The sequence below is a fragment of the Lathyrus oleraceus genome, chromosome 7 (genome assembly GCF_024323335.1).
Source record: "Lathyrus oleraceus cultivar Zhongwan6 chromosome 7, CAAS_Psat_ZW6_1.0, whole genome shotgun sequence".
Taxonomy (NCBI): domain Eukaryota; kingdom Viridiplantae; phylum Streptophyta; class Magnoliopsida; order Fabales; family Fabaceae; genus Lathyrus; species Lathyrus oleraceus.
In genome coordinates, this window is record NC_066585.1 from 1,168,611 (window position 1) to 1,185,550 (window position 16,940).

Below are 16,940 nucleotides of genomic sequence, written 5' to 3' on the forward strand. Positions count from 1 at the left end.
ATCCTCCTTGATAGAGTATCATAAGAGAGAGAAAGAATAATATTCTATTTTCATGATAAGAATGAATACAGTGGCTCTTTATATATAGAGCAGCTAGCACTAACCGAATACAGACGGCACAACATAGCTGGCACAGTATACACCACTAACTACTATATACTCTATTAGTCCCCCTTAGAAACTGAGGGTACAGCAAACAGACTATGTTTGTTAAACACTCTCAGTTTGTCCCTTAGAGGAAGAAAATTGGCTGTTGAAAATGGCTTGGTTAAAGCATCTGCCCATTGATCCATAGCTGGCACATGTTCAACAATGAGGCTTTTGGACAATACCTTTTCCCTCACAAAAAATATATCAAGCTCCATATGTTTTGTCCTATTATGTAGAACAGGATTATGTGCAAGAGTGACTGTGCTGAGATTGTCACATAGAAGTTTGGGAATGGAGATTTTGCAGTGAAGCTCAAGAAGAAGGGACTGCACCCATAGGATTTCTGCAGCAAGTTGGGCCATACTCCTGTATTCAGCCTCAGCACTAGACCTAGCCACCAATTGTTGCTTCTTAGACCACCATGAAATCAAATTAGGGCCTAGGAACACACAGGCTCCTGAAGTAGAGCGCCTGTCATCAGGGTCTGATGCCCAATCAGCACCACAGAACCCAAGCAAAGATAGAGGTTGATGAGCAGGAGCAGGCTGAGTGAGTAATCCATGATGTAGAGTACCACTTAGGTATCTCAAAATCCTTTTAACTGCCTTCCAATGTTCTTCCGAAGGATGAGATAAAAACTAGCAAACCTTGTTTACAGAAAATGAGAGTCAGGTCTGGTAATAGTGGCATACTGAAGTGCCCCCACAACGGACCTGAACTGAGTTGGATCTGGAATAGCAGCAGAGCCAACTTTTGACAGTTTACTTGTAGATACCATAGGAGTAGGAATACTATTTGCATTGAGCATGTTAACCTTAGCAAGCAAATCAGTTAAGTATGTAGCTTGAGAAAGAAAGAGTGAACCATTAGCCAAATGAGTAACTTCTATGCCAAGAAAATACTCCAATTTTCCCAACTGTTTCAGAGAAAAATCAGTATTTAATTTGCTGATCAACTTGGTAATGAAAGGGGCAGAATTACCAGTGATGATAATATCATCAACATAGACCAATACCATTATAGTTAAGTTTGCAGTATGAAGCAGGAATAAGCTAGGATCACATTTGCTGGCATGAAAACCATGTTATAGTAAAGAGCTCTTAAGCTTGTCAAACCAGGCTCTAGAAGCCTGCTTTAGCCCATAAATAGCCTTGTTCAGCTTGCATACAAGAGTCTTGTCAGGAGCTTCAAAACCAAGAGGTTGCTGCATATATACCTCTTCCTCAAGGATGCCATTCAGGAAGGCATTGTTCACATCAATTTGCTGGATAGGCCACTTGTGTGTCACTGCAAGAGATAAGACAGTTCTGACAGTAACCTGTTTAACCACAGGTGAAAAAGTTTCTGTAAAATCAGTACCAGTCTGCTGATGGAAGCCTTTAGCCACCAACCTGGCCTTATACTTATTGATGGAACCATCAGGGTTCTCCTTAACCCTGAATACCCACTTGTAGCCAATTGGCTTCCTAGAAACAGATGGTGACACCAAGGTCCAAGTATGATTCTTCAACAGGGCCTGATATTCATCTTTCATGGCCTGAAACCAATGGGGAGAGGCCAAAGCCTGACCAACAGTAGTAGGTTCCACATGAGTGAGTAAAAGGGTGGGGTGAAGTCTAGGTTTTGTAATGCCACTTTTGGCTCTAGTTTGCATGGAATGAGTATTATGGGGATGAATAAAGGTTGGATGAGGGGCTGGTTCAGGGCTGGAATGAGCAACAGATTCAGAACTAGAAGAAGGAGAGATAGTACTAGCCTCTACAATATCAGAGGTGAGAGGAGTGAGAGATGCAGGAGTGATAGGTGAGGTGATGGGATTAGGGGAGGCCAAAGATGTATTGTTGGGAGCAGGAGAGGTAATGCTGGAAGGTGGTCTAATAGGAGAATTGAGAGCATGCCCAGGAGTAGACATAGAATTGTTGCCAGAAGCAGTAGTGGTAGCAGGGATAGAAATAACTTGATGGAGAGGAGCTACAGAAAGAGGACCTGCTGGTATAGACCAGGCAGAAGTGGGAGGAGAAGAAGATGTGGTAGCAGCAGGAGAAGTTGAAGGAAATAGAGAAGTATAAGGGAATCGTGTCTCATGAAACAAAACATCCTTAGAGATGTAGATACGAACAGTGGCTGCAAGACACTTATAGCCCTTATGGTTAGTGGAGTAGCCAAGAAATATGCACTCTTGGGATCTATAGTCCAATTTATGAGTGTTATAGGGGCGAAGAAAAGGAAAACAGGCACAACCAAAGACTCTAAGATGAGAGTAATCTGGAGTTTTGTGAAGAAGCTTGAAATAAGGAGATTGGTGGGCAAGAGATACACTAGGCAGCCTATTGATTAAATAAGCAGTTGTAACAAAGGCATGGTCCCAAAATTTGAGTGGTAAATGAGAGTGAGCTAATAGAGCCAAGCCTGTTTCTACAATGTGACGATGTTTTCTTTCAACTAAACCGTTCTGGTGATGAGCATGAGGGCATGTAAACCTATGAGAAATACCAAGATCAGTGAGAAATTTGGTGAGAGGTCTAAACTCACCACCTCCATCACTCTGCACAACCTTAATTTTACAGTTAAACTGAAGCTCAACCATGGTTTTAAACTGAACAATCTGAGTAAAGGTATCAGACTTAAGTCTCAAGGGAAAAACCCAAACAAACCTAGAAAAGGCATCTACACATGTCAAAAAATAGGAGTAACCCCCTGATGACTGTATGGGAGCTGGTCCCCACAAGTCACACACAACTAACTCAAAGGGTTGTGTATAAACAGTGGTGGATAAAGAGGTAGGCAGTCTATGGGATTTCCCTAGACAACAGGCAGTACATAGTTCAGTTAGGGACCTGAAAGGGAGAGGAATGTGACAAGTTTTAAGCACTTCAGCAAGAGCTTGATAATGAGGATGACCAAGTCTTGTGTGCCATAAAGCATACTTGCTGTTAGACATAATATTAGGAGTAGGAGCAGAACTAACACAAGTAGTAGAATAAACAAGAGGTGAAGTAACACAAGAAGAGTCAATTTTATTGATTGGAATAGCAGTAGTACAAGCAGGAATAGCAACACTGTTGGTTGTAAGAATGCAGTAAAGTATTACAAGACGTACTAGGACTATAAGAATTTGATCCTAAAACAGCACTAGAGTTGAGACTAGAGGGAGGCTTGGGCACTTGAGAAGAGAGATTTTGGAACTTGTATAGACCATCAGCTCCTACAACTCCACGAAGAAGCACCTCAGAAGAAGCCTGAGATTTAACAAGGCAAAAATAAGGATGAAATTCAAAGAAAACTTGGTTATCTTGGGCAAATTTACTGACACTAATCAAATTCTTGGTGATATGAGGAACAAGAAGTAAATTGTGAAGGGTGAGAGGTGTGTGAGGAAAGGTAGGGGAGGTAAAATTCATGGAACCTATAGAGTTGATATACAAACCTTGGCCATTCCCCATGTAAACTTGCTCAAAACTAGTCATAGAGTGAGCATCAGACACATTAGAAGAATCAGGTGTAACATGATGTGACGCACCTGAATCAGGATACCACCACTGGTTATTGAAGTTAGGATCTACACTTGCCATAAACGCTTGTGGGAGAGAAGGTGTGGATGCAGCTGGTCTAGGCGCACCATAGCCAAAAGATGGTACATGCACTGGACGAGTGTTCATCAGGAATGGATTGAAGGGAGCACGAGGAGGTGGAAACTACATAGACGGAGATTGCGAATACCTGTGATAGCAGATTGAAGCGTCATGGCCAGTTTTGTGACAGATCTGACATTGAGGCTTACCAAAACGGCCACCGCCACGGCCAAAACGACCGCCACCACGTCCAGATCGGCCTCCTCTGGTGTGGTAATTGTTGTTCTCAGCATCTGCGGTCACGTGACTGGTGCCAGTCGGAAAAGACTCTGCAGTAGGCGCCGAAGGTTCCACCAGAGAAGACGAGGTTGACGACGGAGCTTGCGTCAAATTAACAGACACCGGTTCCGTGAGAATCGCTTTTCGATGCTTCTCCAAGCGAGATTCATGAGCAAGGAGACAGGATTCGAGTTCATCCAAAGAGCTGAGATCTTCCTTACTATTGACAGCAACGACGATAGAATCGTACTCCTCAGGGAGTGCATCAAGAACGATTTCAATTAGGTTTCGAAGGGGAACATGATCCCCAATTGAAATCAAGGACTCATTGATTTCACGCACGCGCATCATGAACGATTCAATTGCGAGATTACCTTTGGAAAGACGACGCAACTCCGAGCGAAGCTGACGTGCTTTCGTCGTGAGCAACGTGGAGAACTAACGGTGAACTTCCGTCCATACCTGCCATGCGTGCGTACAATCAACAAGTTTCAGAAGCAGCGAATCGGAGATCGTGGAGAGGAGCCAGGTGCAGATGAGAGCATCTTGTTGCTCCCACTCAAGATACGCATCATTCACCTCACTGAGATTAGGATCGGAAGACGACGGCGATCGCTGAGGAATCACCGGTACTGTGACAAAGCGTTGAAGCTTGTGGCCACGAACAACACCATCAATTGCTTGAAATTTTTATCATCAAGCTTTACAGAGATCAGATTTAAAAGCTTGATGTGAGAGGAAGAAAAGGCACCGTCGTTGCGAAACGGTGACGCCATGGGTGAAGGTCACTGGATCGGAAAAAAAGGAGCTCTAGATACCATGATAGAGTATCATAAGAGAGAGAAAGAATAATATTCTATTTTTATGATAAGAATGAATACAGTGGCTCTTTATATATAGAGCAGCTAACACTAACCGAATACAGCTGGCACAGGATACACCACTAACTACTATATACTCTATTGCTCCTTGATGGAGGAGACCATTGGTGGAGCAGCTGAGCAGCAGAAAACAAACTTAGCCCTTAGCAAATACATGGATGTTATGAACCCCTGCAAATACAAGCATTTCTTTCCGACCAAATACCCAAAGAGCAAGATAAGTGCTGCATTAGCATAAATGATCTCTTCACTTCGATTGACAATTTGGAAAGAAAATGCTCTAAATTTAGATGAAACTTGCAAGACTCATCAAAAAATTTCAAATGATAGTGGCTGCTGTTCATTATATTATATTGGTTGCTGTTTAGAAACCAGAATTACAAATAATGCAATTTAATGGGGAAAGAGCTCTGTTAGCATATAATAATAATATATTCTTGAGAGCTGGTGTCCAAACAATAAATTTGACCTTAGAATCACAATAGCTTTAGTTTTCCATAGGGCATGCAGTAGTAAGAATTTATAACCAATCTGTTCATTGTTTTTATTTTTCTTGTATTTTCTCAAACACAATTATCTTACCGTTGTTTTTTTTCTGTCTGTTTTTGATCTCTGAAATGGCTGATACAGGTTTTGGGGTTGCTGATTGAGGTAGAAAAGAATGAATTTCTTAGTCATATAGACTGTATTTTTCCGGTGACTTGTCGTATCTTGCAGTCTGCTATACATGCAGTCACAAACAGGCAAGAGAGCTTTGAGTCCGAATCCATTCTTCCACTTTGGAAGGAGGCGCACTATTCTTTAGTTATGCTAGAGAAGATGATTCATCAATATTCTTTAGTTATGCTAGAGAAGAAGATTTGTCAATTCCATGACTTAGAGAAGATGGGTGGAAGCTTTGCAAAGAATCTAGAGGTAAATTTCGTTGTACTGTCATTAAAAACATACGGACGTTTTCTTTGTTGGTGCGTGTAGCTGCATATTGCAGAGCGGAGACAGTTCTTTCCCGCCCTTTAATGGACATACGCGATTTATTAATACAAAAATTTCCAATTAACTTTCCACCCATCATTTTTCAATTCTTAACAAGCATACTGACATATTTCTTTTACTTACATTTCAGGATAAATGGAAAGCAATATGGGAAGCAATATGTGAGATGTTGTTGCACCCACACTCCTGGTTACGCAACAAATCATGTCGTCTCATAGCTCTATACTTTGCACGTGTAGCAGATGGCAACAGAGAAAATCATCAAAGCTCCTTAAGTAGTTATTTTATGATGAGTCCTAGTAGATTATATTTAATAGCCACTTCTCTTTGCTGCCAACTGAAAATGCCACTCATAGATGATGCTGACAGCAACCTGATGACGCAGAATATTGTCTTTGCTATTTGTGCTTTAATGAGGCAAACTGGCAGCATAGATCCATCTGCATTCTGGTCTACTCTTGAGCAAAATGAGAAGAATCGGTTTCTCAAAGCTTTTGACATGATTAATGCAAGAAAAGAAAGAATCATGTTCATGTCTTCATCACAAACCTCCTCCGTACGTGAAGACATTAGTCAAGTTAATGTTAAGAACACTCAACATATACTTGTATCGTTATTGCTCAAGAAAATGGGCAAAATTGCTCTTCAAACAGATGCTATTCAGGTTGGTAATTGATCTCGTTGCATATATGTTGTTTAATCTTGACCAATGTGCATGTGAGTAATATTATTTCTTGTTTAACAGATGGAAATAGTCTTCAACAGTTTTGGGAAACTTATGGCACAGATAGAGATGAGTATGGACTATGCACATGTGGTTCTGATACCTCTATATAAAGTTTGTGAAGGATTTGCCGGAAAAGTAGTAGCTGGTAATTTCTTGTTTCCCTCTTAAATTTCCTGTATACTAGATAAATGCCAAGTCTGCCAGATGTCTAACAGCTTTGAGTATGATTGTTGTTTACCAGATAATCTGAAAAAGTTGGCAGAAGACACCTGTGGGAAAATAGAGAATATTATAGGTACTCAAAACTTTGTGCAAGTTTATAACCTTATCAGGAAGAACCTGAGTTTGAAAAGAAATAAGAGGAAACAAGAAGAAAAGGTGATGGCTGTTATCAATCCGATGCGAAATGCCAAAAGGAAATTGAAAATTTCTGCCAAGCATCGTGCCAACAAAAAGAGAAAGGTTATGACTTTGAAGATGAGGAGATGATCGAGGGAGTGGTGCTTGTGTCAAGGTTTTAGTGCTTGTGTCAAGGTTTTAGTACAACCAACCAAGGATCTTACCATCTTATTATAGCAATTCATTATCATCTGCTTGTTTGAAGAAAAATAAGTGGGTTTGGAGTTTTTGACTGATTTAATCTTTGTTGAGACTAAATTATTTTTAGTTTTTAAAGTAGTGAAATATGATTTTTTTTTTTATAAATTTTTTTTGGAGGCATAAGATTCACTTGTAAATAATATTAAATAATATCAATGATAAATAAGTTAATAACTTATATTATATGTATATTGATAGCAAATTATAAATAATTAAGATATATTGATTTTTTTCATTTTATTTACTAATCACTAGCAGTCAAATTTATAGCCCTTTGTTTTATATATGATTAAAACCATATTGTTATGGTAAAAAATTATAAAAATATTTGTTCTTTTTCATTCTTTATGTTCTATTATGATGTTATATAGACCAGTGACATATACTCAAACATCTATATGTTATTCCAATACGTTAAAAGCTAGTATGAGTTACTTCTCACACCCTAATCTAATCTTATGTGTTGCTCCCGCGTCTCTTTTAGAAAAATTTAAATGACATGAAATTTAGAAATGTATGTGACACACCTCAGTTGAATTGCATGAAATTTAGAAATGTATCTGACGCACCTCAGTACACATTTAACCCTTAACATATTTGTAAGCGAATCAAACTTTCATTTTTAAGAATAATTTATAGGGAAATGTATCTTCGTATATCTTATGCATTTTCGAACGAAATTTTAATCAAATGCATGTCATATCCTCCTTTTTTCTCATTTCCACAAACTCAAACTTTTAAACTCTCAAATCACTTTTAAGTTTCTATTCTCAACATCCCATCATTGCTCAACATCAACTACACATTTAGTACATTTTTGAATTCAAATTTTTCATATTTGATTTTCTATACATGCATTGAGAAATATGAACATTAGTAATATAAATCAATATATGGGTAGTATAACTAAGCAATGCATTTGTTAGGTAGTATAATTGAGCAATGCATTTTGAGTATTTTTGTTTTTCCTATATTTCTGTCATTTGCATTTTTTTAATTGCAGGTAAATACAAAATTACACTTCCATATGATTTCAGAATTTGATTTTCATAGAATAAGGAATTGCATTTTCATATTTGGTTTGTCTATATTTTTGGTTTGATTTTGAATGTGTTTCATATGAGTTTGATTTTTCTATTTTGTCTGGTTTAATTATAGGTAACATAGCTGATAACCAAGATCATTAAGACTCGTCAGAGTGTCCCAATATGCATCTGTTCATAGGGAAAAAGTCTGACCTTCGTGTTCACTGATCAATCTCAATTCATTTAATGCAGATGCGTCAATTTCTGGGGTTCAAACATCTTCGGCTTCGTCTTCACGGAGGAGGCAGATGTCTTTTGATGAAGGATTGCAACAAAGTTGTGGTTTTGCAACTTCGATGCACAACTTGCAAATTTTCTTTGAAGCTTGTTCAAAGTACATACAATGAAATTGATTCCTGAAAATATTTCAATTAGAGGAAATGAATACAAATTTTACAGAAATATACTTTTTGATTTATTTTGAAATTATATTTTTAGACTATCTTTTCATAAAATGAAAGTGTTGTTCAATTACATGTTGATTTCATGTAAATGGACGCGTCTGAACATGTACTTCTATAATTGGAGAGACATTTTCAATTTTTCATAAGGTGCTTCTGCACTACTAAAAGTGGGAGAAATAATGCCCTAATAATATCAAATTTTATGATAATTTAATTTCAAATCGTTTTTGAAAGAGTTTGAGGAATATGAGATCTTCTCTACTTTTAGAAATTATTTTAAAACGTTGATTTCACTAATATCATTTTTGTCTCTAAATTTATTTTAGGAAATGCTCATTCCACCCTTAGGGGTGCGTCACACACCTTTGAAAATCTGAAAATTCCTTTCATGCGTCAGGAGATGCATCTTCAGACGCAACCAAAATCACACCAGATTTTTCTTTTCTGAGATCTATTAATGCCAATGCACTCGGTTGGTGAAGGAAAAAATGAGAGAGAATGGCAAGTAATTGTATTGAAATGCTATATTGAGAGTTATCTACACATGTATTTATATATAATAGGTTACTTCTAACCCAAGTAGCTAACATAACAAACTAAGTGATTTGCTAACCAAGTAACTAACTTGGATTATATCACAACATACCTCCTTATAATCCAAGTTGTCAAACACAAACTAATCATAATCGATCAGAAATATTCCTAATTTCTTTCTTAAAGTCAGGAATTTGTCGATCTTCAATCCTTTAGTGAAAATGTCGGCCAACTGTGTTTCACTCGAGAAATGCCTTACTTCAAGTTCACATTGATTTACCTTCTCCATCGCGAAGTGAAATCTAGCTTCAATGTGCTTACTCCTTCCATACAGGCTGGATTATTTACAAGATTGATGGTTGACTTGTTGTCGATTTGCAACACCATAGTTTTCTTTACTTCGACCTCCATTTCATCCAACACATATCTGATCCAGATTGCTTGACAAGCAGCATATCATCCTACTATATACTCAATCTCACATGATGATAATGCCACCACAAGTTGCTTTCTCAAGCACCATGATATTGGATACACCAAATACTTGAAAAAAATAACCATTTGTGCTTCTTCGACCTTCCTTATCTCAACACCAATCAAAATCTAAATATAAATTAATCACAACTTCTTTGCTTTCAGTATCTCGGGATTCTTCTTGCAGCCTTCATGTGTGAAACCTTTGGTTCATCCATGTATTTGCTTACCAATTTGACTAAGAAACCTATACCAGGTATTCTATTGCACACATAGCTCAGAGATTCTACAATTTGTTTGAACAAAGTGACGTCGGCCTTGTCCTCCTCTCCATGCTTCTCTAGTTTCAGATTAGGTTCGACAGGTGAGGATGCGTGATTCAAATTATCTATCCTGAATCTCTTGATTATTTCTTCGATATACTTTCTTTGATGCAACACATACCTTGCTTGGTAATTTGAAATTCCATGCCTAGGAAATAGGACAAATTTCCCAGATCCGACATTTCAAATTTCCTCATCATTAGCTCTTTGAACTTTGACAAGTTCTTCATGCTATTTCCAGTTACTATAAATTCATCGACATATAAGCAGATGATGGTTATATTATGTGTCATGACCTGTACATAGACATTATACTCAGACTTTCATTTGATGAATCCCAATTTGACTAAGTATGAGTCAATTTTCTTGTTTCATACCCTAAGTGCCTGTTTGAGACCATAAAGGGATTTATGCAACTTGCACAATTTCCCTGCTTCATCCTGTATCATAAACCCAGGAGGTTGTGTGACATACACGACTTCATATAGGGGACCATTCAAAAATGCTTATTTCACATCTAAGTGAAATGTCGACCAACCTTGCTGGCATGCCAAGGCTACCATCAATTTGACAGTCTCCAATCTTGCTACTAATGCATATGCTTTAGAGTAGTCGAGTCTTACTCTCTGAAGAAATATTCGAGCTACTAATCTTTCCTTTTATCTTGTAATCAACCCATATGGATTGTGCTTCATCTTGAACACCCATTCCATTTTGATAGCTTTTGTGTGTGTTGACAATTTGACTAGTTCCCATGTATTGTTTCTTTCAATCGCTTGTGACTCTTCGACCATAGCCGCCTTCCATTTTTTATTATTTAAGGCCTCACTATAGTTGATTGGTTTAACACCTGCAAGTAAAGTGAAATGAACCAAATCTATATCTGGTGTGACTTCATCATCACCAACCACTTCACAGTCTCGAAGCCTTGTTGGGAGAACTCTAGTTCTTTGAGGTCTTTGGCATGTGCTAGCCACACCCTCCCTATTGTCTTTTTCGACTTCAAATGTGACTAGAATGTCATTTACTAAAATGTATTTGTGCTCGCTACTTTCTTCATCAAATCCATAACTCATCAATGGCTAGTTAGTTGCATCACCTGAATTTCAATCCCATATAGAGTTCTCATCAATTACAATGTCTCGAGTCATTACGATCTTACCATTGATTGGATTGAATAACATGTATTCTCCAGTCTTATGATATACTACCAGAATCATAAGTTCACTTTTATCATCAAGCTTCCTTTTCTTTGCATTAGGAACATGCTTGTAGCAAATATAGCCAAACGACTCATTGATGGTCGTTTGTCACTCCATACTTCTTCACGAACCTTGTTATTCAGTTTCTTGGTAGGACACCTATTCGGAATATAAACATCAGTCGTGATTGCTTCACCCCATAAGGATTTTGGAAAGTTATTTTGCTTTAACATGAATCTGTCCAATTTGTTAGTGCCAATGCACTTGTGTGAGGAAGGAATGAATGAGAGAGAATAAAAAGTAATTGTATTGAAATGTTATATTGAGAGTTATCTGCACATGTATTTATATAAAATAGGTTACTTGTAATTCAAGTAGCTAGCATAACTAACTAACTAACTAACTTGTTAACCAACTAACTAACTTTGATTATATCATAACAAGATCCACCCCATTTAAAACAAAATATGGCCCGAAGATGCATCTCTGTATATTAGTTGGGTGTGTCCAGAGATGTATCTCCAAAATGTTTTCTGAAGTTTTTTAAAAGGTATTAGAAGCGTGTTAATTGGGTATGTCTAACCCATACATAATATTTGTCTGAAAGTACAAAAAAAATACATCCAAACATAAGTTATTGGGTATATCTAACCCCCTGCCTTCTCCTCCGCATGTATTGCACAATATTCTGTAACTCTGTGCTCCCCATGAGGTCCAACTAGGGATTGTCAAACTCAAAGAGTCATGCCTCTATTCCTGCTCTGCCCATCTCTACAATACACCGACTGACCATCGACACGTCCTTGGTATGGTCATCCCTAGACTCAAGTACCTTATGAGTAGATGGCCTAGATGGTCTTCTAGGAGCATCTGGTGTCATAATAGAGTGTGACACCCTATAGAACCATGTCATTTATCCGTCTGCATAAGGCCAATGTACATGAGCTAGTACCATGCGATACTCCTCTGGTACCAGATGACTCTCAAAATTGTTAAGTATACCATCAAAATCTCTATGATGGATGGTGGGAGGAGCGGACTTATAGGGGGTCTCATAATGATCTGCAAATAGTCAAACTACCGTATCACTCGCTCGGGCATATAAGATACATAAGAAATGACCCACATACCAGCCATCCAAATTCTAAGAAAATGACGTCCAACTAACACGTCTTGCAGTGACCCTCGTATTTGTAAAAGTCAATGTCATCTGGTATATGACGATCAAGATGCACTATGAATGACTCGACCACATCATTCTCCCTGTACGGAAGAAATACGACAACCCGTGGCCAATACTCAATATAGGTAGACACATCTTTCCACCCAGTGATGCGAGGGAAGTAGGAGATGATCCATCCCTGAAAATGGTTTAGATACAATATTAATAACAAGTGTAACAAATAAATTATGAAAATATTAGTAAAATTAAATTAGTGTAAGCAGTGTGCAGCTCCCTGTCATATGCTTTGTGTAAGTATCAAATGTAATCTAAGAGAGGGGGCTTGGGTGAATTAGATTAATGGGTATTATTAAATTTTTCTCGATTATGATCGTTAGCGTTGATATTCTTATTTTTTAGAAAAAGATATGACTGTTAAAGTGCTGAAAAATAAATGTAGAAATTAAAGAACACCAAGATATATCCTAGTTCCCTTTTCCAAACAAGGGTACTCCAGTCCCCTCACACCCTGTGAGAGATTTCACTATGCTAGATACATTACAGTCGATCAACTTGACTCTCTTAACTATCTAAAACAATCACAAAGGCACACCACCTTTTGATTTTACAATATGCAAGATAAAGCATACCATTTTCACTTGAATACAATGATTACTTACACTGAGTGAACAAAACATAATTTGAATAAATGTTGAAGAAGATTTTGTATTGGTATCAATTATGAGAATTGATCTTCCCTTCCAAATGAACAATTCACAAAATATAATACCTAAATGTTCAGAACTTTAATATGAAACTTTCAATGATGATGTAAAAATTATGTAGAAGTTTCAAAAAGTTTTTGGCTCAAGGCACTTAGATAAAAATTGAGAAATATTTGAAATTTAAATTAATAGGAAGAGGTTCATTTTAAAATTCAGAAACTATAGCTATTTATATCTGAAAGGCACCTTTTGGAATTAATATAAATTCATGAAGCATTGCCATAATTCATGGATAAAGTTTGGAAAATATTGAAATGAAAATGAAACTGAAAATGTTGAAATGAAAATGAAACTGAAAATGTGCTACTTGTTCGGTGGTAATCGATTATAGTTGTAGCTGAAAAAATATTTTTCAAAATTTGTGTGGCTGTAACTGGTTATAGGGTTTAGTTAACCAATTACAGTTGTAACATTTTCTCAATTTTTTTAAATATTTGTTCCTATAACAGGTTATAAATTTTATGTAACCGGTTACAACTGTTTGAAAAAGCTCAATACAACTTGTAACCACATTGTTTTCAAATTAATTCTTTTCAAAACATGTTAGGATGCTTAGAGATGAAAAGTGAAATTTTGTTCTAAGCTATTAAGGTATTATAAAAAGCACAACTATGACTTATACCTTATGCTTATGATCAATTCATCAATGTCCAATGTCTTTTGAAGGTTGCTTGAGTATCAAGTCTTGTCACAAGAGATTTTTTTGAAACTATGAACTTTTTTCTTCTTTGTTAATGCATTTGAACTTGATTCTTTGTCTTCATCAAACATAATACAATATGGGAATATTATCTTCACAATATCCCATTTTTTAATGATGAGAATAATTGCTCTTTGAATTGCTAAAAATTGGTACTTAGACAAATATACCCCCTTACTTTGATATCTCCCCCTTGGTTGTTCAATAGTGAATTTTAAGCAACTTTTGTTCCTGCATAAGTTAGTAAATATAGTCATAAACTACAACATATTCTTCTTCCCCTTTGTCATTATCAAGAAGAAAGGAAAAAATCCATGAAGAGAGATTTACAAAGCAAGTGTGAAATAGCATAGATATAATTCAACACAGGTGCATAATCATAAATCAAATGGTGAAAAGCATAACCTAGAATTTTATTTTAAAAGAAGAAATGGGGTTTTCGAACCTGTAACTGGTTACATCCAAATGATAACCGGTTACACTCAATATTTTTTAATAATTTGTAAAAATCTGGTATAAAGGCAAAATATCATATTTAAAGTTAATAACCAACATACATATGTATAATATAACATATTATAACACATGAGGTCATTTATGAAGAATCATCAAACTTATTAATTCACACATGAAATTGTTAATTAACTTATAAGAGGAACAATGAACATGTACCTCTGCATATGATTGAAGAGGATCATTATCATGACATTATATATATATTTTGTTTGTTTGTTATGAAAATGACTCCAGAATAACAAAGTATAATCAGTTTCTTGATTGGCAAGAAACCCACAATGATAGATAAGAGAGAAGTAAGAAGAAGACAATGAAATTGGTTATATATTATCGTTCTTTAATTTCTCTTCAAATCAAGATTATAAGTGTTACAGAATAGCAAATAACCTCTCTCACCCTAATTAGGATTTGCGTTATGCAATGATGAGAGACTAGTATGCTATTTATAAGAAAACTAGCATACTAAACTAATGGGTTTTTACACACAGGCCCATTACATAAGCTAACTTAAATAACAATCTAACTTAAAAATTGGGCATAACAAATAGGCCCAATTCGACATGCTATCAATCCTAGTATACTTCGACTACAACATGTGAACAAACTTCGACGACATGCTAAGGTCATGTCGAATTATCGAACCAAGAAACTACTCTTCTACCATACTAGAGTTCGATCCAATATCTAACAAATCCCCACCTTGGAACAAACTCTATAATATCAAGGGAATAAACTAGCTTTCTTCATGCAGCTTTATCAATTGCATACAGTGGAAAAACTTGCAACTCGGTAATGTCTTGGTGATTGTTGTGCCAAACATACTGAAACAAACTTATAAAGTGTTGATTTCTAACTAATTGTTGTGCCAAACATAATGAACACATATCTAGAAATAAATTTTCTAGAATCCATACAACTTGCATAATTAGAGTCGACATACCCTTCAATTTCTGTTTTACTATTTTCACCATAGGCTCCACCATAAATCAGGACTCTGTTTAAAGATCCATTTATGTACCTTAGAATCCACGTCAATACTTCCCAGTGAGCCTTTCCAAGATTCGCCATGTACCTACTTACAAGACTTACTGCATATGCTATGTCAGGTCTAGTACAAATCATAACACACATCAAAGAACCTACTATGTTAGGATATAGTATGTTACTCAGATAAGCTCTTTCGACCTTGGTATTGGGACACTGATCTGTACTTAGCTTAAATTAAGGTTTTGTCAGAGTCACAACAGACTTTAAATTCGACATACCAAACTTGTCGAGAATCTTCTGAAGGCATGTCTCTTGAGATAAGTATAACTTCGACTACTTTCTGTCTCTTTGGATGTCAATCTCAATAATCCTGGATGCAGCTCCCAAATCCTTCATATCGAACTCCTTATTGAGTTCAGCTTTCACCTACATTACATCATCAACATTGTTGTTTGCTATGAGAATATCATCCATATAAAGCAATAAAATAACAAATGAATTTCTAGGTCGAAATCTGAAGTAAACACAGTGGTCGAACTGTCTTCTAATGAAACCTTTGTGTGCCATGAACTTGTCGAATCTCTTATTCCATTATATAGGAGATTGTTTCGGTCCATATAAAGATCTATTTAGCTTGCACACATGATCTTCCTTTCCCTTTTCTGCATACCCTTCAGGTTGTCTCATCAGGATTGTTTTATCTAGATCTCCATACAAGAAAGCAGTTTTTACATCCACTTGTTCTAGTTCTACGTCGAACTGTGCCACTATGGCAAGTAACATTCGAATGTACTCGTGCTTCACAACAAGAGATAACACATCATTAAAGTCGTCGCCTTCTTTCTGAGTGAAACCCCTTGTGACCAATCCTTCCTTGTATCTCTTCGACATCACTCATTTGATTCCTTCCTTAACTTTGAAAGTCCACTTACAACTGACTAACCTCACTCCAGCAAATTTCTTGATTAGTTCCCAAGTGTGGTTATCATGAAGAGACTTCATCTCATCATCCATGGCTTTCAACTATTCAGTCTTATTTTGACTCCTCATAACTTCCTTATAGTCTCTAGGTTCTTCATCTAGAACCTCACTTGCAAAGATTAAGGCATAACTTATGAGATTTGCATATTGATTTCTTTGGTGTGGCTTAATGACTCTTCTCGGCCTATCTCTTGCCACTAGGTAGTCATTGACAATTTCCTCAACTTCCTCAGTATCTTCAGCATCTTGTGTTTCTTCTTCGACTTGATCTGGGATACGCAATTCATCATCGACATGATCCACCTCAACAAGAATCTCTTCTTGATCCCGCTCTTTTTCATATATTTATGTACTTTGACTAGTGTCATCATCTTTCTTGAAATCTATCTCATCTTCATTGAAAACTACATCTCGATTGGTGATACACCTCATATGACTTGGCTATAGGCACCATAACCTATAAGCTTTAACTCCTTCAGGGTATCCCATGAACATGCATCTTAGAGCTCTAGGTTCGACCTTACCTTTCCTAATGTGAACATAGGCTATACAGTAAAATACTCTAAGTTTATCGAGATCTAGTGG

General features: G+C 36.7%; 1 protein-coding gene across 2 annotated transcripts; it reads left to right on the forward strand.

Moving 5' to 3' along the window:
* The first annotated feature begins 5,005 nt into the window (after positions 1–5,005).
* LOC127102572 (uncharacterized) lies at positions 5,006–7,373 on the forward strand. Of its 2 annotated transcripts, none has more exons than XM_051039927.1 (5): positions 5,006–5,533; positions 5,600–5,797; positions 6,006–6,539; positions 6,621–6,747; positions 6,844–7,373. In XM_051039927.1, exons 2-5 carry the CDS (start codon positions 5,690–5,692, stop codon positions 7,089–7,091), a joined length of 1,017 nt encoding a protein of 338 aa, XP_050895884.1. In that variant the 5' UTR covers positions 5,006–5,533; positions 5,600–5,689; the 3' UTR covers positions 7,092–7,373. The 2 variants fall into 2 exon arrangements, with proteins under 2 accessions (XP_050895884.1, XP_050895883.1); XM_051039926.1 differs by having other exon boundaries at positions 5,006–5,394; positions 5,513–5,797.
* The last annotated feature ends 9,567 nt before the right edge of the window (positions 7,374–16,940 follow it).